Raw genomic sequence first — 23,056 nt, forward strand, 5'->3', positions numbered from 1 at the left:
AAATCCACAAAAAAAAAATACCTTCAAATTGTGTGTAGTTTTAAGATGATTGTTAAAGATCATGCAAAATAGGGATGAGTCACAATGGTCAACTAGTTGTACAATAACTAGGGTTGGGTTTTGATACAGATTTCCCGATTCAAGAGCTTTTGATTCAGTAATTCATGTGGGTACATTTCTGTTACAATGTCCATTTTGCTTCATATGAAAAAATTAAGAGCATTAGCTGAGAGAGGATTTCTAAGGAACCGTCTAGGTACAATTCGAAAATTAATTTTTACAAATTTATTTTATCATTAGTCTTTCATCAAATTGGTCACATTTAAACTTTTTAATTATGCTCAAATTTAGTCTATTCCATCAATTAATGCCTTGAAATTGCATACGTTGTGTTGCATATAGATACTTTTGTTAAATTTGTGTTTACTTATGTAGTGTACTATTTACAAGTATTTACATCGATATGTAGAACACGTGCTAAATCGGTACTGTCTCTAAGACTAGCGCATATAATGAGAGAGGACGTGCGTAATTTCTTTAGCGCATCCATGTGTGATGATGATGTTTATTTGTTGTTTTTAATCAGCAATTTACTGTAAAGAACGGAGTATTAAGAGAGATTATTCAGTGAAATATGGATCCGTGGATCTTGTCTTTGGACGCACAGAACAAGTTAAACCAAACTTTTACTCAACACGCAGTTAAAATATCTCTGCTAATAACTTCCCCACTATACTACTCAATCACTAGTGAGTGAAATCTGAATATTTACCCACCAGTGGCTAATCATAGTAGGGCTGTCAACTGGGCAGATAAACTAAGTTCCAATTTTTATCTTAAATATTTTCAAAATTTGAATAATATTCAAATTTGAAAGTCAGCTGTTTTTTTTTTTTAATTTAATGTTGTTTCCTTAGTCCACAAGAGAAGCATTAAATACATAAAACATACAGCACCATTATATTACTGCAAATAACATTCCTTTCAGTTAAAACATATTTTAAAATGTAAAGTCAAAAGAAAATGAGGGTGGGGGGAACGCTTTAATAGACAGTTCACATGGTGTTACACTTACTGATGCCACGGTATACTACCCCCGACTCAAACTTCATAATAACAGCAAAATACCACATTGTTTTTTTTTATTCATTACAGTGTATGTAGAGTAACAATATTCCCAGATAGCAGTGGTATTCGGCTGAACTCAGTGGTGAATGGCTCAGAGTATGAGCCCAGGCCAGGAGCTGTTCACACAGATGGAACACAACAGACTGGAACCAAACGCGAGTTTCTCGAGACACACATTTCCAAGTTGAACTCCTTTCCTGACAAAGCGTTTAAAAAAAACTCATTGCTTAATCTGAGAAACACTTAAGACGCAACGGCCAAGTACCTCCACCAACTGTAAGGGGCTGTTCACACAGAACGCTTTTGTAACCATCCATTTGTTTTTCTATGTAAACGCATGCTAGATGAACATCTTTCTTTCACTTTGTTCTTGTTTATTCGGCGTCTCGTGCAGGAGTGCTGTTTTTTAGATGTCTAATTAAAAAGAAATTTAAAAAGCATCTCGAGACATCTGCTTTCTGTTAAACTGTTTGTTGCTCTGTGTCTAGTCTTTTTTAGTGCAAGAATGCGATTGGTCTGAAGTCATCGTCAGTGCTTGGCACAAATCCAAAAATCGAATGCACAGTTTTAGCATTTGAATGTGCTTTTTTTTAAATTTTTTTTTTATTTTTTTTTTTTTATTCGCCGAATATTCGAAATTTGAATTTGACAGCCCTAAATCATAGACATTTACTCGCTCGAATATGCAAGATTTGGTAGCATATGTGAGTGATTTACTCGCATTGTAGAGGGTTGCGCATAGAGTGAAAGCTCGATCGTGGGATTTAAGAATCATTATCGAGATTGTTCAAACAAATATTGTGATGCATTGGAAAATAAATATTTTTACCCACCTTTAACAACAATATACATGTCTCAGTGAGGTTGACTTATTTTTTTGTATTTTTAGTTTTTTAAGGTTGTGCTTTCATTTTTGTGCTGACAGCATGTTGTGCTTCATAAAAACAAAAAAATAAATAAAAAAAGATTGTTGATAGTTTAATTTTGATAGTTTGCACATTAAAGGTCTGCTCAGTAATCTTTTCCTCATTAAAAAAAAGTTTAACTTCTAAAGACAATAAAGCTGTTTTATTCTACATGGAGTGGGACCGTACATGGGGCTACCATGTTAGAATCACATGACCAGCCGAATACTACTCCATCTCAGTAACCGTCCTGTTATGACACATTCACATTGTTTAAAGTAATCATGGCTGACTGTGGATACTACATTTCTACAAAGGCATCTGAAACTGAAAACTATTGATTTTAAATGATCCTGCATCCAAGACGCTAGGTGTCAGTGTAAGTCCAAGAAGACTCAAAGACAAAAGTTACTGAGTGCACCTTTAAAACCCTCTCAGAAAAAGTTGCCCCTTTTAAATTCATCCTCTTTAAAGCACTGCAGCTACAGCCATACACATTTAGACAGATGTGTTTGACCGTTGCGTCACATGCTACCATGAGCATTGTTTTAAAAAGGTCAAAAAAATGAAATGGGAAAGGTTTAGAAAGGATTTAGTTTTGCACATCCCTAATGCAAATGCACTTTGATTATACCATAAAGTATTGTCATCAGTTACAAAGTGTTGTAGCTTAAGTGAATGTCAAGGAAGGGAATCATTGTCTCTGGGGTTTTGAAAGGAAAATTGGGGTCAGTTGGTTAATCTAATTGTTTGGTTATGTGTTATGAATGTGCTTACAGGATTGATATCCACCGTAAGGAGAATGCAGGGGCAGCAGAAAAGCCCATCACTATTCACTCCACACCAGAAGGCTGCAGTTCTGCCTGTCAAAACATCATGGAGATCATGCAGAAAGAGGCAATCGACACTAAGATGTGCGATAATACACACACTGCACATTTCACGCCCTCATTTAATAAGAGTTTTCTGACTTCATTTGTCATATTACATCATTACAGTCTTTTACACTCAACTTTGCATGTTCAGTCTCTCACTTGATCACACAGTACGCTGCTCTCTCTCTCACACACAGTACTGAAGAAATTCCTCTGAAGATCTTGGCTCATAATAATTTTGTGGGCCGCCTGATTGGAAAAGAGGGACGCAACTTGAAGAAAATCGAGCAAGATACTGACACAAAGATCACAATATCTCCGTAAGTAATTTTTTTTAGGCTCAACTTGAGAATTTCCCGTCTTCCTAAATTATACCACTTGCCACTGAGTAGCAAGCACAAATCAATGTTTATGGCTGTAATTGTAAACTAAAAGCAACTGGAAATTTATTTATTTTTTTAAAAAAGAGATGAAGGGATCCCTCCGATATGTCCCGCCGCGTCCCAACTTCCTGATTCAATAGGAAAGGCATCAACATACACAACACAGCACTTGTTAAGCTATTTCATGGAACCTTTAAATGTAATATTGTATACTGCAAAATTAATATGTAATATTCTAGCTGTATTTATATATGCTCCCACTCTTTTCTTCACCTCTCCATTCTTTTTTTCCATTTTGTCCCTTCTTGCTCTCTCTTAGTCTGCAGGATCTGACCCTGTATAACCCAGAGCGTACCATTACTGTTAAGGGTTCATTAGAGGCTTGTGGAAAAGCAGAAGAAGAAATCATGAAGAAAATCCGCGAATCCTACGAGAACGATGTTGCTGCTATGCATGTAATCCCACAACACAATCATTAAGGTTCAATTTCCATCCAAAATCATGCACTACAAGAGCGTTAACAATTTTTCCCCCCTTTAGTTGCAGTCTAATCTGATTCCGGGGCTCAATCTGAATGCCTTGGGTATTTTCCCTGGTGCAGGAAGTGGTGGGATGTCACCCTCTGTGGTTTCAGGACCTCCAGCTGGGGCTCAAGCTGCTTATCAATCATTTGGGGTAACACAATTACATTAGATTGTGTGAATATGTACTAGGGTCAGAAATTAACCAGGGGTGTGGGCAAAAATGTCCCAAATATTTTAAATGTGGGGGCAAAATTGCCCCTATAGTGAATCTTATTTAACATTTGATATTATAGTGTGTTTTATGCTATATAGTCTTGTTATGGACTTAGAGATGGTTCATCCAAAAATGAAAATTCTCTAATCATTTACTCACCCTCATGCCATCCCAGATGTGTATGACTGACTGACTTCTGCTGAACACAGATTTTTAGAAGAATATTTCGGCTCTGTAGGTCCATACAATGCAAGTGAATGGGTACCAAAATTGTAAAGGTCCAAAAAGTATATATAGGCTACATAAAACTAATCCAAGCGATATGATAAATGTGGGTGAGAAACAGATCAATATTTAAGTCCTTTTTTTACTATAAATTTCTACTTTCACTTTTTTGTTTTTGGAAATTCACATGCTTTGTGCATATCACCACCTTCTGGGCAGGGATGAGAATATATAGTAAAAAAGGACTTAAATATTGATCTGTTTCTCACCCACACCTATCATTTTTCTTCTGAAGACATGGATTTAACCACTGGAGTCATATGGATTTCTTTTATGCTGCCTTTATGTGCTTTTTGGAGCTTCAAATTTCTCACCATTCACTTTTCTAAAAATCTTTGTGTTCAGCAGTAGAAAGTCATACATCATCTGTGATGTCATGAGAGACTGATGAGAGAATTTTCATTTTTGGGTGAACTATATCTTCAAATACCATATAGTGCCCAATTCAATTCATTGATTTAATTGAAGTAATTGACATAAATGGACAATGCAGTTTGTTATACTGTATGTAAAAAAAATAAATAAAAAATAAATAAATAAAAAGCCCTTTATAGAGGTAAAAAATTGCCCAGAAAATCAATTTCAGGTGGAAAATGCCCATATAGAAAAGTTGTGGTGTGTACATGTTCTTGTGGTGTGTATGAGTATCACAGTATGAGAACAAGGAGTCTAGATTGCACAGGTGTGTGGGAGTGTGCATGTTAATTTGTATGTTTCTCCCGTAGTGCAGCGTGTTTGGGGGTGAGGTGCCATTATGGGCCTCTGCGCTCTCCTCCAGCAGCAGCCCAGCCTTGTCTGTAAGTTTCTTTATCCACCATGCACTGCATGGCTTGGCTGCTCGCTACTGGATTGGCCAACTGGGACTAGTGTTAGCTCCCCGATTAGTTGCTGGCTGGGGGGCGTGGCTCAATCCCCCTGCTAACCGAACTGCTGAAATGTTGTGTGTCTGTTTAACACACAGTATGTTTAAATGTAGACCTAAAGTACTTTGTGTGTGGTGAAGGATGGGAATAAATATTGTCTGGTTTGCAGTGAGAGGGGAAGGGTATGTATAACATGGAGCTCAACTAACCTCATAAACTAGGACGAAGTGCACTGGTTTGTGTAAGTCATGTATATATACAGTATATTGACTTAGAATTTATTTTCAGAATTAGTTTTCAGATAGATTGTTGTCAGAAGTAGAATGTTCAATACAACATTTGTATGATCTTTGTATCCAAGATTTTGTATCATCGAATTCAAGTCCTTTTTTCAGTTTTAAAGTATTTTATAGACTGGATTGTTTAAAGGGGGAATATCATATTTTCATTTTTAAGTTCATTTTTTTTTGGCAACTAAAACAATACATTTTTGACCATTTTCCACCTTTTCTCTGACCTACATTTATTATCTCACAAATGCAGCTAAAATATAGTCCGAATATTTTATTGAGCTCTCTGAAAAGTGCACATCCACATTGGGACATCCACAACGAAATAAGGTACATCAGTTGTTGTTGAAATAATACAGAAAAATAAATAATCTAAAAAATAAAGTCACATACATGTGATCATCAATCGTTTGATGACAACTCATTGCCTTGTGGAATGGGGTAAACACTAAACACTTGACAACAGTCAAGTAAGTCTTTCAATCCAAAATACATACTTACCCATGACAATATTAGTAAGGGTGAAGATGTGAAAAGTCTTGTAATTGATGTTGGTGCAGGGCAGTTGTTTTCCCTTTTCCTCGTCAGTTCTTTTCAGGATGTTGGGGCTGTCTAGACGTTTGACATGGTTGAAAAGAGCACAACAGTCTGGTTCCAGAAATAAAAATCCCATTTATTTTTGCATAGACTAATTCATTTTCAATGCTATCTTAAACTTTTAAAGACAAACCCACCATGAGCTCTGAGGCTGTTCATCGAAGATATATGCATCTGTTGAACTGCACTGTTTAAAAATTGCGTTTAATAGCGGAATTCCAGATGAAACGTTACTCTACCCTTGGTCCAGCAGTGAAAGCTCCACCAATCAGAGAACCGCCCACTTCCATTACGCACAGTGAATGACACAAAGTCGGTTTTTCTTCACCCTCAAATTACTTTTTTTTTTTTTTTTTTTTTTTTTGTGTATATCTGAATATTTTGCAATAAACGTAAAAAATATAGTTTCTATAATTATAATAAACAACCGAAAATCAACAGATTTATATATTTCCATCGGTTTTATTCTGATTACATCATTCGCAGTGCTTCAGGTGATTTGTAGTTCATGCCCTTGTAAAAGACGGTAAGTACACAGTCTTGTACCTTTTGGCTTTTAACAATTTTCAAATACCTTTTTGCCTCAAAACAAAGTTTGTAATATTGTGATTTACCTCAGAGCTGGTGGGTGTGGTTGAAGGCTTAGAACTGTTTTATGAAGGATTTTATGAAAAGTCTATGAGAAAAATGAATGGGGAAAATACTTCCAGAACCCAGATGGCTGAAAGAGTGGGCGGGCGCTGTTGCGCTCTAGAATAGTGCTTTAAAATAGAAAATTCTCATGTAGAGTTCAGATGGGTCTCAAGTGCCATGATATCAAGGGAAGACCTATTTAATCAGGCATGTGAGCTGCTCTGCGATATCCTCTCACCGACACTCGCATAGCAGAGCGCAACTTTAGACTTCAATCAGTCTGTGCACATCCATGTCCCACATGAGAAGCGTATTTAGTGCTTATAAAGCGAGAGGAATATCATAAGGTTTCTTCATCGACTGATGGAAATGTGTACGGATGTGGCTGACATTAGTGTCAAAATAAAGGTGCATCTAAAAAATTATACAATTATGTTTACGAGTTGCATCGATGACATTGCATCATTGGTTATTTGATTGATGCATCGATCCAGATCGATAGATCTTTACACTTCTACTTGTTTTACTGACCATAAATGGGCAGGCCAAGTTTCTGACATTTGAAATCCAAGGATATCAGAACGAGCCGTTTTATGCAGCTTGGTTAAAAAAAACAAAAAAAAAACAATCATTTTGGAGTGGAGAGTTTATTTTACTATGAAAACATTTACTTTTAAAACTCATCTCAAATGATCAAGGAAATTGATTTCTCATCATATAACCCCTTTAACATAAAATGACCGTTTAGGGTGAACAGTTTTGAAATTAGAGGAACAGGCTAGTTAATTGACTGTGTGAGTGAATGTTTACAAAAGTCTTTTCCCCCAGGACTTCAGATAGTTAGACATTATTTGTCTGTTGTCCTGTGGTATGTTCTGTGGATGTGTCTCTGAAAGAATTGGATTTATTTTGTGTTGAATGTGTGGTAATAACTCTTGGGTATATTTGTGTCTGCAGCCACAGATGGAGTCAGAGACTGTGCATCTCTTCATTCCTGCTCTGGCAGTTGGTGCTATTATCGGCAAGCAGGGCCAGCACATCAAACAGCTCAGCCGCTTTGCTGGTGCGTCAATCAAAGTAAGTGCCGGGCAAGAGAATGGTTAATGTGATCTTTCAGCTCCTAAATCCTGTTCGTTCAACTTTCTTTCACTATGCTGTACCTGTATTTAAGTCAAATTAATGCAGATGCAACTGCAAACATTGTTTTAGCTGATCATTTCAACTGAAAATAAAATGTAAGATGTGGCATTCTCTCTCGAAAGATTGCCCCAGCTGATGGAATTGACACCAAGCAAAGAATGGTCATTATTTCTGGACCACCAGAGGCACAGTTCAAGGTAAAACATTGACAAAACATTAAGCCATAGACCTTATTAACAGTAGCGCCATCTTTAATTTACATTTTTACATTTGGCAGATGCTTTTATCCCAAGCGTCTTACAGTGCACTTTTTACAGGGACAGTCCCCCCGGAGCAACCTGGAGTTAAGTGCCTTGCTCAGTGATACAATGGTGGTGTCTGTGGGGATCGAAATGGCAACCTTCTGCTTACCAGTTCTGTGCTTTAGCTCACTACGCCACCACCACTCCATTTGATGTGAATGAAAACAAGGCTATGAGGGATAGACCTTACCGTCTCTTCAATGACATGCACTGTATAAAGCTAACAAAAATCTCCTAGGTCACATCTAATTTTTGTTTCATCAGCGGAACGATCCAAAAACACTTCAGTAATTGTAAAACCCATCGAAGAGACTGTACGTCTGTCACTCACATCCTTGTTGTCATTCCCATTAAAAATCAAAGATGGCGCTACTTTGAATAAGGTCTATTGTTCACAGCTATACATTTGTTCGTGAAACTGATACTTTAATTTTCTGGGCTGTCTTTCTCAGGCTCAGGGACGTATCTTTGGGAAGTTAAAAGAAGAGAACTTCTTTGGACCGAAGGAGGAGGTTAAATTAGAGGCTCACATTAAAGTGCCATCATTTGCTGCCGGTAGAGTCATTGGCAAGGGAGGCAAAACGGTAAACGTGCACTGTACTATTCACTGTACTTTGGGAAGCTTTGGAAATGTGTCACAAAATTGCTGATAGACTGTTATATTGACTACGTTTACATGGACATCAGAAAGCAGTGTTCCAGTTTACACGCACTGTATAAGCTGTGTATTGCGAGAAAGCAGTGTTCCCATTTACATGCACTGTATAAGCGGCATACTCTTTATTCCCGTATACATTTGGCTTGTTAAGAAAGCAGCTTTCTACACTGCAACGTTATTTCCCTGCAAACCTTTTGCTTAAATAACAAACATGGTATCCGAGGAAGACTTTATTATTCCTCGTTGCTTTGCTTGGTTTTCCAGATATTCCAGAGTTGTTGCTGTTTTTGTTTCCTTAACTTTCTATCGCGACCTGCAGTGGAACTACGCTGTAATAGTGGGGCTTACATAAAACTCTGGGATTCCCCAAATGTATGAGCGCATATACACGAATGAGAGGGACCATCAATATTTTTCACTGGTGTGTATAAATGGGTATAGTTTATAGTGTATGTGCTTTTCCCACTGTACTCCCAGAAATGTTGAATTCTTTCCCCTTTGTTGACTTGTTGTTTTGCTCCGTCCTATGACGTTTGTTATTTGGTCTGTTCACGCACATGCGCTCTACTCAAATACCTGTTAGAACGGCACTTGTGTGTATACATGGCCACATTAAGCCACATTCTCTGGGAGAAACCATAGTCTGTTAAACTACTTTCTCTTAATCCCTAAAGTGGCGTGAGGAAATTGGCATAATTGTTCACATGATGTTTCAGAATGCTGTTTTGTACAAAAACCCTGTAATAATTATAATAATAATAAGTTTTATTTATATAGTGCCTTTCCACAAGCTAAAGGACACTTTACACTCCATAAACATTTAACAGGACAAAGTACATTAATATACATTTTAACAGAAGTTACAATTTAAATTTCAAAGGGGGAAATAAAACATCAATCAGCAATGGACAGATAATGTGCTGAGAAAAGATGTGTTTTAAGCTGAAATTTAAAGATAGAAATAGAGGAGATGTCATGGAGGCTCTGAGGTAGTGAGTTCCACAGTTTAGATGCAACTACACTGAAGGATCTCCCACCAAGACAACAATTTGGAATCAGAAGAATGCTGGTGTGTATGGATGCAGCAGATCACATATATAATGAGGTGCCAGATCATTGAGAGCTTTGTATGTCAGGAGAAGAATTTTAAACTTAATACGGCATGAGATAGGCAGCCAGTGAAGAATAAACAAGACGGGAGTAATGTGTGCAGAATGCTTGGTGTTAGTGAGAGCTTTAGCTGCAGAGTTTTGGATGAATTGTAATTGGGCAATAGTTTTAGCTGGTAGGCCAGTAAAGAGGCAGTTACAGTAGTCGAGACGTGATGATATGAAAGCATGAACTAGTGATTCTGCATCCTTCAAACTGAAAATGGGGGGAAGTCGTGCAATATGACGTAGATGGAAAAAAGCATTTTTAGTGATGGATCTGATGTGGGCTTCAAAAGTAAGAGATGGATCGAAAGTGATTCCCAGATTCTTAATGGTTTTAGAGGGTTTGGTCAGATTTCCATCAATATTGACACGTCATTATTTCTTATAAGTGTTTGTGGCCCAGAAATCATGATCTCAGTTTTGTCAGCATTGAATTTGAGGAAATTACTGTTTAACCAAATTTTTACATCACTGATACAGGCAGTTAATGAGCTGATGACATGTGTTCATCAAAACGTGCAGATGTATAAATCTGGGTGTCATCAGCAAAGCAGTGATAACTGAGACCATGACGACGGATGATCTGACCTAGCGGGAGAACGTAAATTATGAACAGTAGTGGACCTAGTACAGAACCCTGGGGGATACCCTGAGTGAGAGGAGCAGTAGGGGATTTGTTTCTCTTAATAGAGATGAAATACTGTCTGTTAGTGAGGTAGGAAGAAAACCAGGATAGAGCAGTGCCAGTAATACCAATATCTGGAAAGGAGTGTTTTGTGGCATATAGTGTCAGAAGCAGAGCTCAGGTCAAGCAAGATCAGAATATTGAGAAATCCAGAGTCAGCAGAGAGGAGGAGATCATTAATAACCTTCAAGAGAGCAGTTTCAGTGCTGTGGAATAGGCGGAAACCAGATTGGAAAGGGTCATAGAGATTATTAGCTGCAAGATGTGATTGTAACTGGGAGGCTACAACTTTTTCCAGAAGTTTAGATATAAAAGGCAGGTTAGAAATAGGACGATAGTTGCAGAGGGAAGATGGATCTCAGTTGGGACCTTTAATGACTGGTGTAACAGCGGCAATTTTAAGATCAGTTGGAACAATGGCAGATACAAGAGATGTTTATCATATGCGAAATAGGTGCCAAAATGACTGACTTACAGTGTTTAAGAAGGGAGGTTGGGGCAGGGTCCAACTGACAGGATGATGTGTTAGAATGTAAAATAAAATCACTGACTGATGATGTGGCTAGTGGGAGTGAAGGAGGAGAAAGGGTGGACAGGGTTTTCAGACAGACATTCATGCAGAGGATCTTCAGAAATGGTTGACGTGAATGTTTGGTAAATGGAAACAATTTTATCTTGAAATGAGTCACAAAGTTCATCAGACTTGTGTGAGTCCTGAGCCGGCGGATGAATTCGTTTCTTCACCGAAGCAAAGAGGGCTTTATGTCTACAACTTGCTTTTTGGATGATAGAGGAAAAGTACATTGAATGTGCAGTGTTGAGTGCTGCTCTGTACTTCAGCTGATGTTCTGTAAGAGATAATGAATGAACAGTGAGGCCTGTTTTTCTACAGAGTCGTTCAAGACGACGACCCACTCTCTTCATTGCCCGCAGTTCAGGAGTAAACCAAGGCGATGAGAGAGAAGAGGGTACCAGCTTTGTCTTGATGGGGGCATGCTCTTCAAGAGCAGCTGAGATAGCTGAATTATAAATTGAGAAGATGTTTGAAGGACAGGACAGTCTCAAAGAGTCAGAAAGTAAGGGTGCACAGACCGAGGTGGAGAATGAGGGGTCGACTGCTTTTAGGTTGCGATAAGATACCACAGTTTTCTTGTTTGACTTACAGCAAGGAAAATTAAATAAATTATATAAGTTCTTGATCTGAGATGCCAATTTGTGTACCAGTTGCAGAAACATTATTAAGACCTGATGTACTAACTAAGTCAAGTATATGATCATGGGTATGGGTAGAAAAATTCACATGCTGTGTTAAATTGAAGCATTCAAGAACATTCATGAGTTCAGTTGTATTTGAACAATCAGTATCAACATGGATATTGGAATCACCAAGCAGTATAACATGGGGAGACATAGCACAGGCAAGAGTGAGTATTTCACTAAGTTCAGAGAAAAAGTGAGGCTGATACTTTGGAGGTCGGTAAATCAATAACACAATGAGAGGAGTTTCACCAACAATCTTGAGAGCCATATATTCAAAAGACGTGACATGAAATTCAGTCAAAACTGCTCTCATGCCATCTTGACAAACAACAGCTAGTCTGCCCCCCTTTCCGTGAGGTCGGGGTTTAGACAAATATTTGTATCTGTGTGGAGTAAGCAAATTTAGTTGTAAAAAGTCATTAGGTGTTTGCCAGGTTTCAGTTAGCAGTAGCATGTCCAGTTTTTTTATCAGTGATGAGTTCATTGAGAATTGACTCTTTGTCCGTTAGAGTTCAATAGTGCCAAATCCTGATGAACAAATCCGAAGTGTTTTGATGTGGAGTAGTGATCACCTTTAGTTAAATGCCTCAGTGAATGTGAGTTTGAGCATCTTGCTGATGCAACATCTGTTTTACAGCACCGACTTTTTGTCCAGATAGATGGAATTGCTGTGGGAGATGAGCGATAGACAGACTGGAGATTCTGTGGTGAGCGATGGATATACCGCGGCCGCCGGAGGATTCAGAGTTCACGACAGTGTTCATATGTCTCAGAGTCTAAACGTGGATGGCAGTTTAAGACTCTAAGTCGTGATGTCAGTAGTTGGATTTCCATGGCATGAATGCCAAGGATGAGAGCGAGGAAAATAAAAAAACGCTTTAATAGATGAAATCCAAGACATGTTCATATGTGTGATATAGAGCAAAAACAGTCATGAGATGCTAGCTACAGCAGCCACAATCAACGATAACGCGTTAGCCAGAACCCTGCCTAGTCTACACCTAACAGTTGATCGAGAGGAAGGCTACCCAACTGGTCAAAGAACTGTTGACACAGGTGATAAAGAGAGTGGAGACTCACTCAATAACCATGCCGAGAGAGGTGAATGACAGACAAAGAGAGGGTTCGCGACATACCCGTGAAATGGAGTGTGAGCTGACCAGTCTCCAAATGCTGTTTTTCTCAGGTGAGCAGGAAGAAAGTGAGGCATAGAATCCAATTACAAACGTGTAATAAATCCAGAAGCCAACAGGATTTAGCTTTATGCGCAGACTAATAAATGAAAAGACAAACAAACTGAATTAAACACGCAAAAAAAAAAAGAATATATAGTCCGAATGTGAAGCGGCAGCCAAACGCGCACCGTGTTCTCACACCGGAAGTAAAGCCATCTTAGCATGACAGGGAGTGGCCATGGCTAAATCAAGGATTTATATTCTAAATTTAGAATAAACAATTTTCTTAAGTGCATTTAAACATGGTCACTGACTGTCTGACCACAAGTTGCAACTAGCGCTGTGCCGATACACACAATGATATTTTTACAATATTGTGTCGATACTTTTCCTGTATCAGTATTTTTATTCATATAATTGTGTCCGACATTTCAATAAGAAACGGATCGTTTAAATAAGTGTAAACTCTAAGGCTGGTGTTTTTCAGTGCAGTCAGAGTCGCTTCTATGTTTGTTTTTGTTTTTTAATGCCATACCAGCTTCGATGGTTATTTTCATGGTGAAATCCATTCTAAAATAAAAACATAAAACAACTAAAACTTCTTCTGAGGCGTTAGAGATTGAAACTGAGTCCACATGATTCACTCTTTCTCTAGTGGACATACTGGGTTTCAATCACAATCCAATTTTGGTATTGTGATGTGTTGCGATTTTATATAGAATTGTGATGTATTGTTTGGTTGCCGAAAACAGTCGTAGTTGCAACATTGCTTTGCAATTATAAACATATAGTTTAAGGATGCACTGATATGGAATTTCTGGGCAGATAACCGATAATTCACAGCTCATTGTGGCCGATACCAGGGCATCCGAATACCCCCCCCCACCCTCCCCAATAATCAGATATGGCCAGATTGTCAAGTTGTTGCAGGAATAACATAATGGTTTAAAAAAAGTTACATTTTTAGCATGCTCAGTAGTCCAACCCTGCTCGTCAATGTTATTTGAGAGAGCCAATCAAATCGATGAAGGCGGGACTCAAATTTAAGAAGCTGAGTGGGAACCTCCAGTGCTGCACAGAATCAGTTCAGGTTAAGAGTGTTAGTGTCATGTAAGATGTAAGTATCTAACTAAACATGCAATATTTGCCCACTGTTTTATGCTTGAAATGTTGTACAGAACAACAGTAATTTCCAATGGTGCAAACTATTCACCATTTGGTGAAATTTGCCCTTTTTAATTAAAAATGTTGCGTGCAGTACGTGATTCTTTGTCATTCATAATTTTGAATGTGAAAACATTAACTGAGCAGTTTTCAGTATATCAGGCTCAAGACAAAGAGCGAATGTGTGTATATTGTAAAGGAATTGAATGAATGTGGCTATCAAAAAAAAAATCAAATCAAAATCGAATCACTTTATTGTCACACAGCCATATACACAAGTGCAATGGTGTGTGAAATTCTTGGGTGCAGTTCCGATCAACATAGCAGTCGTGACAGTGATGAGACGGTACCAATTTATAATAACATCAAATTAACACAACACAATTTAAACATCTGATATACACATAATTACACTCAACAATATACAAATAATAACATACACTGTACAGTATACAATACGCACTATATAGATACACATTATTCAATAAAAATAAAAAATAAAAATATATAAAAAAGTGTGTGTATATATATATATATATATATATATATATATATATATATATATATATATATATATATATATATATATATATATATATAGAATGTACAGTATTGTACTGTATTGACATTCAGGCTGTCGGTTGATAGTCAGTTGTTAAGAGAGAATATAATATAATAATAATATAATTTATGACAGTCCGGTGTGAGATATAAGAGTAAGGGTAATAAAGTGCAGTGCTGATGTATTTGATCATGGGAGATCAAGAGTTCAGAAGTCTGATTGCTTGGGGGAAGAAGCTATCATGGAGTCGGCTGGTGCGGGTCCTGATGCTGCGATACCGCCTGCCTGATGGTAGCAGTGAGAACAGCCCATGGCTCGGGTGGCTGGAGTCTCTGATGATCCTCCGAGCTTTTTTCACACACCGCCTTGTATATATTTCCTGGAGGGAGGGAAGCTCACCTCCGATGATGTGTCTGGCAGTTCGCACCACCCTTTGCAGTGCTTTGCGGTTGTTGGCGGTGCAATTGCCATACCAGGCGGAGATGCAGCCAGTCAGGAAAGTTTCTGAAGTACCTTTTTAAAAAATTCACTTGATATTGTCTTAAATTATTATAACACAAAGTACAGCATTTTCATCCTCAGATTAAAACTAGAACATGGTAAGACCTGTGACTTGAGGCTTCAGTTGAGTTTTTAGGTTGTGACAAGGACAGTGTCATATTTTTAGTGCAAATATTATTAGGAAATAATTTGAAGTAAATTTAAGATTTTCTAAATTTCTTTGTCTTTAATTCTGAATTTTTACAGCATCTCCTAAGAGTCTTTTAAAAGAGACCATTTTATTTTGAGGATGAGCCACCAGTTAAATGAGTAGTTTGCAAAAGTTTTAGGCACTTGGGAAAAATTTTGCATAGTGAGGATGTCTTCAAATACAATGCCATAAATAGTTTTCATTTATCAATTAACATCATACAAAGTCCAGTAAACATAAAAAAGCTAAATCATTATTCAGTGTGACCACCTTTGCCTTTTAAAACGGCACCAATTCTCCTAGGTGCACCTGGACACAGTTTTTCTTGGTTGTTGGCAGATAGGATGTTCCAAGCTTCTTGAAGAATTTGCCACAGTTCTTCTATTTCGGCTGTCTTAATTGCTTCTGTCTCTTCTTGTAATCCCAGACTGACTCATTGTTCAGTGGGGGCTCTGTGGGGACCATGCCATCTGTTGCAGGGCTACCTGTTTTATTCTGTTTGCAAAAGAAATGTTTGGGGGTCTAAAATGTAAATTTCCTATGGACACACTAAAGCTGAAGATATGTTTTGTGAAGCATCTTATGTGCCTAAGACTTTTGCACAGTACTGTACTTTTACCCACTCATTTACTCATCCTTATGTTGTTCAAAACCCACATGCTGTTACTTTTTCTTGGAACATAAAAATAGAATATAAAACATTTTATAGTGAGCAGGAGCTGTCGAGCTTCACAAAGGACAAAAACTATAAAGCACTATTAAAGGTTCAGTATAAAGACATCATAACAGTAGTCTGTATGACAAGTGCATTATATTCCAAGCTTTCTGGGGCCACACAACAGCTTTGTGTTGTATGGACTACTTTTATGGTATTTTAATTATTTTATTTTATTTGGACCTTGACATTAGTGCTCAATATGAACTGTTTTTGTATGGAAAAGAGCAGCGTTCAGGTTCTCGAAGAAAAGATTAAGATTCTACTGGGGGGAAAAACACAGTGTGGGACAACTTGATGGCAGTAAATTTTATGTATTTTCTTTTTGCTAGCCAGCTGACACAGTCATGTAATTTTTTTTTATTGCCTCACTTTATTAACTAATAACAAAACTACACTACAGTGGTCATAAATAAAACCATTAAAAAAAAAGTATATTTTCAAAAAACAATAAGAATGCTCATACACATTTACAACCACAAACCCCACCTCCTGTTAAACAAATCCCACTTTCCCAGCCTTCTAAATATTACCTCTTCGAATGCCGCCACCCTGCCCTCTCTTTGCACCACTCCTGAAATGAGGGTGCTCCAGCCAACTTCCATCCCCTGAGAATGATCAATCTGCCAATCATAACTCCACCTAGGACCCAACTTTTTATATGTCTCTCCCCTATATTAATGACCGCCCCATCGCCTAAGATACAGAGTCTGGGGCAAAATGAAAATTGAGTGTCCAGTATGTCACACATAAAGCTTTGAACCCTCAACCAAAATTCTTGGATCTTAACACACCACCAAAAAACATGGGTTATGTCCCCGTCTTCTGATTTGCATCGCCAGCAAGTGGGTGTGTCTTTAAGACCAAACCTGTACAATCTAGAGGGGGGCCAATAGAATCGATGTAAAATCTTAAATTGCATAAGGCGCACCCTTGCATCTCTAGATACAGACTTGATGTTTTTTAGAATCCTAGCCCACTCTTCCTTCTCCAATACCAAGTTTAAATCTTTCTCCCATAATCTCTTGAGAGAAGCCGAAGCTCCGTCCCCCAGACTCTGAATTAACAGGGAGTAATACACTGATGCCTCATGACCTTTTCCAAAAGCAGTAATCACCCCTCCCAGAGTATCTGCTGCTTTAGGGGGTGTGTATTCTACTCCCAGAAAAAGGACCAAAGCAGGTGGCGCAGCTGTAAATACCTAAAGAACTGAGACCTAGGAATCCCAAAATGTTGAACCATATTTTCAAAGGATATCAACACTCCACTCTCATATAGGTCACAGAGCATATTCAGTCATGTCATTTTACAGATACATCAGTGATGAAAAGAAATTTAAATTATATTTGTCATCTTTGATACAGCACAAAAAAAAAGAGAAAAGATGACTAAAATGGGCAAATTGCTAGCAATGCAGACACAGTGTTTGTCTTGTACTGTGAACTTCTGTGTGTTACGTTTTTTTTATTTATTTATTTATTTATTTATTTATTTTTTGGGGGGCCTTTATTGCATTTAAAGCCTTTATTCAGAAAAGTATTGCATTTACAGCCTTTACTATTTTAAAGGACCAAAGAGGACCATTATGTTTGTGACCACAACATCCGCAACACCCCCAAAATGGTTGCCACCCCCCCTCGCCGATAGCCAATATTTTTATTTTTTACCCTTTAACCTGGAACTGCTAGCTAATTAAAAGCTTCACATTTGAAAAATGTGTAAATGGATGCTTGGAATTTGGACTTGCTGCAATTTAAGGTTTGGCAGATGTAACATGAACCAGAAATGTGCCTGTATTACAGATGAATGCTGATTTAAAGAGAAATAAATGAAAATACACTTGCATAAATTGTATGGTGCCCGTTTATGGTAATCCTGATGACTCACAGAGAGAGGATAACTGACTTCAAGCAGCTGTGATAATGCATTAAACCAAATGTAAAGAACATTAAACAACAAAACACACAATGCGAACCCTAATCTCGGTATACATGACGTAATATTTATGATAGCAGCCAGAATGTGTGCAGCGGTGGTTTGTGTGATTGTGTGTGCTATGTATGTGTGCTTATGCGCCTCTTCACAGACTCTTGTTACAGCGCTCGTATGTGACTGTTCCACTGTAAAACGTATGAAATGTGAACAACACTCTTCCCGAATATATCGGCTAATAATCTATCGGCTGACAATATATCATGCATCCCTAATACAGTTTTATAGAATACATTTACAATACTTGTGTCTGTTTACGGATGATTTTATTCACTGCACGCCGTTCATAGGTGCCCTGTGTTTCTCTTTAGGTTAATGAATTGCAGAACTTGACCAGTGCTGAGGTGGTTGTCCCACGGGACCAAACTCCTGATGAAAATGACCAAGTAGTAGTAAAAATCACAGGCCACTTCTATGCAAGCCAGGTGATTTGAGCATTTCACACACTATAACTGAATCACCTGTCTCATAGGTTTTATGACATTTTGCTATTTGGCACTGGAGTGTTAATTTTTACCATTTCTGTTTTTCATCTCTCAGCTGGCCCAGCGAAAGATCCAGGAGATTATCTCTCAGGTGAGGCGGCAACAGCAGCCCAAAGGCTCGGCCACAGGTCCACCAGTTGCCCGGAGGAAATAGAGCCACTGTGACTTCTCGGGAGACTAATGGGATATGGGACACACCCATCTCAGGAGTCAGGGAATGTCCTTACAACCCCACCCACATTTGCACCCATTCCTCTTGAAGTTTCAGTGAGATTGTGTACACCCGCACATTTTTTTTCCCCCTATCAAACAAAATATGTGAGTTAAAAAAAAAAAAAAAAAAGGAAAATGACCCCTCTTGTCGCTGCCTTAAGGTAACTGCACAGTGCTATATTGAAAGATGTTAACTTTTTGTTTCTGGAGTTCGTTGAGAAATGCAGCATCGAGTTTCCGGTGTAAAAGGCGTTTCAAGCCTGTTCTTGTGTGCAAGGAATGGGTGATATGGGGGTGGGGTTTAAGGTCTTTGGGTTGAGGTGGGAGACTATTATTGTTGGAAGTACGGTGTCCTGGTATCCATAGTGGCATTTTATAAATTCTGATGCATTTTATAGATTAATAGAGAAATATATGAAATTATGGAAGAAGGTGGAGCAACACTGCCACTTGTGACTGAGGGAAGTGTTGATTGGTTTTGGCCAGGAAACCAAGTTAATATGCATTTTTACCGATCTACCTCAGGCTAGAGTACCTCAGAAAAAAAAAAGAAAATGATATATGAAAAAAAAATCTTTTTTTTTTTTGTTTTTATTATTTGCTTTGTGGTATTTTGTATACTTTATAAAGCTAATAGTTCTTGAACATTTTTATTTTTTTAAGAAAATGTGAAATTTATTCTGTAGTTAACAGATGAAGCCTGAACTCGTTGCGCGTAGGCCTACAATGAGTAACTGTATATAAGTTTATGCGCCTTTGGTAAGAGTGGAGTTTGGGCTTCTATGTTATAGCTACAGATAGGAGACAGAAAAGAAAAGCACCTCAGTGTCACTGAGGAGCCGCCACCTTCTGAAATACCGTCAAAGTAATGAGAACTATAATGCCAACTGTACATACTGCAGCAATGCCATTAAAGACAAGCTAAGAAGCTAATAACTGTTTTGGCGGTAGCAAAAGTTCAATATGCATTTCATTACACTTCATCTAGGGTTGGATGCAAGCAATAGAGGTCAGGGATAATCAGAATCCTGCTGTAAACCTCTTTGACACCCCCTCATCCTCAGCGTGACTAGTTGTCTATCATAGAAAAAAAATAATGGCCTGCCCAATTGAGGTTGTTTTTTCTTTTCCCGCGGTCATCGTTTTTTTTTTTTTTTTTGTCTAAATAATGCGCTCTATTACATCTTGGGACAGGCTTTTTGCCCTCCCATGTGGAGTTGCATCAAGCCGGGCTTTACATGGTGCAGATATTCAGTGTTTAAAGTGATCGTTCACCCAAAAATAAAAGTTCTCATCATTTACTCACCCTCATGCCATCCCAGATGAGTGACTTTTTTTGTTCTTCTGAACCCTTTTTTTTTTTTAATTTTTATTTTATTTTATTTTTTTAATATAGAGTATCTCAGCTCTGTAGGTCAATACAATGCAAGTGAATGGTGGTCAGAACTTTTAAGGTCCAAAAAGCACACAACGGTTGCATAAAAGTAATCCACATGACTAGTGGTTTTATGATAGGTGTGAGTGAGATACAGATCAATATTTAAGTCCTTTTTTTTTTTTTACTGTAAACCTTTACTTTCCCTTTTACATTATTTTGTTTTTGGCGATTCACATTATTTGTGCATATTGCCACCTACTGGGCAGGGAGAATTTATAGTGAACAATGACTTAAATATTGATCAGGTGAGTTTATCACCCACACCTATCATATCGCTTCTGAAGATATAGATTTAACCACTGGAGTATTATGGATTACTTTTATGCTGCCTTTATGGGATTTTTGGCATTTCAAAGTTCTGGCCACCATTCACTTGCATTATATGGACCTATAGAGCTGAGATATTCTTCTAAAAATCTTTTTGTGTTCTGCAAAAGAAAGTCATGCATATGTGATGGCATGAGGGAGAGTAAATGATGAGAATTTTCATTTTGGGGTGAACTATCCCTTTAACGTCAGTCAATGCATGTAAGGGGTCAGGGAGTTGCACTGTTTTGATGCTTTTGCATAGATTACAATAGTAAATGGTGCATCTTTGGGCTAACAAGCAGTAACAAAGATGGACACGTAAACGGTTTCATTGATATCTTTGTTTATCATTCATAAGTAAAAAAAGCAAAAAAAATTATGAACTTGGCGAGAAAAAAAAAATAGAATAAAGAATCTGAGAACCAATATTCCTTTGTTTTCATGCAGAATGTAAATATGATTTGATTGTGGTAAAAGAGTGCATCCATGCTTCCACACTAGTAAGAACATTGTCTACCTCAGCTGAGGAAAGGGTGGGTGGCAGGAAATCCTTCTGTCTCACCTTACGCCTCCAGCGCGCGCAGCGATACCTCAAGTCCCTCGCGAACACTTCCACACTGGGTATGCGCATCGCGCCTGGCGCTGACTGGAGGGGCACAAGTGATCGTTTAATTTTTTTTTTTTCCACACTTCTCTTACACCGTTTTTGATCTACCTCCTATTAGAAAAGTATTTAAATTAGAGGCATATTGCTATATGTTAGAATCTATAGGGTCATGTCCCACCTGCCTCTTTCCTCACAGAAAAAAATATCATAAAAAGAAAATCATGTATGGCTAGTTGAGTGAGAAATTGTTTCATTTTTGCCTGCAATTTATTCTCTGCTAACTGATTTGAAACCTCACCTTATTGCTTTTTTCTCTCTGCTTCTTGGTTTGGTGGTGTGGCTTTCTTGTATTGGGCTTTATTTCATGCAAAGGTATTGTATCAAAGGTCAAAATGTTTAATTTGGGATCTGATTAATGATGGCTAAGAAAAGTTTTTCAAGGGTCTGCTTAATTTCTTGCTTAAAATATGAACAGTTAAGTCTTTATTTTTTACCCTTTTCATGTCTTATGAATGCTACAGTTTTTCCAATTTTTGACTGGGTTCTGATCCAATTTCATTTCATGGATGTGTTGTGTGGTGAGTCATGTTTCAGTGAGAATGTGATTTGGAATTCCGAGATTCTGAAAAGTTCCGGAAAAGTGGTCCGATTTCAGCATGATAAGCATCATCCCCTCCAACCGTGCTTGTACGCCTTCACACACCTCCACTTGTCAAATGCCTCTGATACAAAGCAAATAATTAAAAGTCAAGTTAGCTCCTAGCAAGCATTGTTTGTGGTCTATTCATAGGGGCATGTTATTTATGGTCTGTTTATGAATAATTTTTTTTTTTTTTTTTTAAATCCACACGCTTGTTCATAAAAGTTGATTTTAGCTTTTCAATTTATTTGATTTTGTGAATCATATATTTGTATTATGTCAGTCCCTAATCTCTGTTTAAGGTTCAAGTAATGACCCTTATAAACAGACGTATCTAATCTTAAACCCATGTTTTTTTTTTGTTGTTCTTTTTCTCCCAATTTGGAATACCCAATTCCCAATGTGCTTTTAAGTCCTCGTGGTCGCGTAGTGATTCGCCTCAGTCTGGGTGGTGGAGGATGAATCCCAGTTGCCTCCGCGTCTGGGACCGTCAACCCACGCATCTTATCATGTGGCTTGTTGAGCGTGTTGCCACGGAGACATAGCACGTGTGGAGGCTTCACGCCATCCACCGTGGCATCCACAAACCACATTATAGCGATCACGAGGAGGTTACCCCATGTGACTCTACCCTCCCTAGCAACCGGGCCAGTTTGGTTGCTTAGGAGACCTGGCTGGAGTTGAAAACCCGTTTTTTAAACATTTGAGTAGTCTTGCGTTTAAAGGGTTCACTCAAAAATGAAAATTCAAGTTACTCAACCTCATGCCATTCCAGATGTGATTTTTTTTTTCTTTTTTTTTTTTCTGCAGAACACAAATGTAGATTTTAAGAATATTTCAGCTCTGTTGGTCCATACAGTGCAAGTGAATGGTGACCAAAACTTCCAAAAACAAAACAAACCAAAAGCACAAAGGCAGCATAAAAATAATCCATAAATCTCCAGTGGTTTAATCCATGTCTTCTGAAGCGATCCAGTTGGCTTTGGGTGAGAACAAACCAAAATGTAGTTCCTTTTTACTGTAAATCTTGACATCAGCAGTCTCCTTGCTGATCATGATTTCAGACTCCATTACGCTTCCTATAGCATGCTCTGCACAAAGCACTAGGAAGTATAATCGAGCTCGAAATCATGATCGTGCCTAGAGACGGCAATGGCAAGATGTGTAGT

General features: G+C 38.0%; 1 protein-coding gene across 3 annotated transcripts in view; it reads left to right on the forward strand.

Moving 5' to 3' along the window:
- Positions 1–22,009, forward strand: part of LOC127425021 (insulin-like growth factor 2 mRNA-binding protein 3) — a 38,736-nt gene extending 16,727 nt beyond the window's left edge. For 2 of the 3 annotated variants that reach the window (XM_051670612.1, XM_051670610.1), the window contains 10 exons: positions 2,813–2,947; positions 3,106–3,228; positions 3,611–3,746; positions 3,832–3,966; positions 5,040–5,111; positions 7,655–7,774; positions 7,960–8,034; positions 8,592–8,723; positions 18,507–18,620; positions 18,736–22,009. In XM_051670612.1, the coding sequence (XP_051526572.1) occupies positions 2,813–2,947; positions 3,106–3,228; positions 3,611–3,746; positions 3,832–3,966; positions 5,040–5,111; positions 7,655–7,774; positions 7,960–8,034; positions 8,592–8,723; positions 18,507–18,620; positions 18,736–18,834 (1,141 nt within the window). In that variant the 3' untranslated portion in view covers positions 18,835–22,009. The remainder of the gene's footprint in view (positions 1–2,812; positions 2,948–3,105; positions 3,229–3,610; positions 3,747–3,831; positions 3,967–5,039; positions 5,112–7,654; positions 7,775–7,959; positions 8,035–8,591; positions 8,724–18,506; positions 18,621–18,735) is intronic. The other variant, XM_051670611.1, reaches the window with a different exon arrangement.
- The last annotated feature ends 1,047 nt before the right edge of the window (positions 22,010–23,056 follow it).

Source organism: Myxocyprinus asiaticus, chromosome 34 (genome assembly GCF_019703515.2).
Source record: "Myxocyprinus asiaticus isolate MX2 ecotype Aquarium Trade chromosome 34, UBuf_Myxa_2, whole genome shotgun sequence".
Lineage (NCBI taxonomy): Eukaryota > Metazoa > Chordata > Actinopteri > Cypriniformes > Catostomidae > Myxocyprinus > Myxocyprinus asiaticus.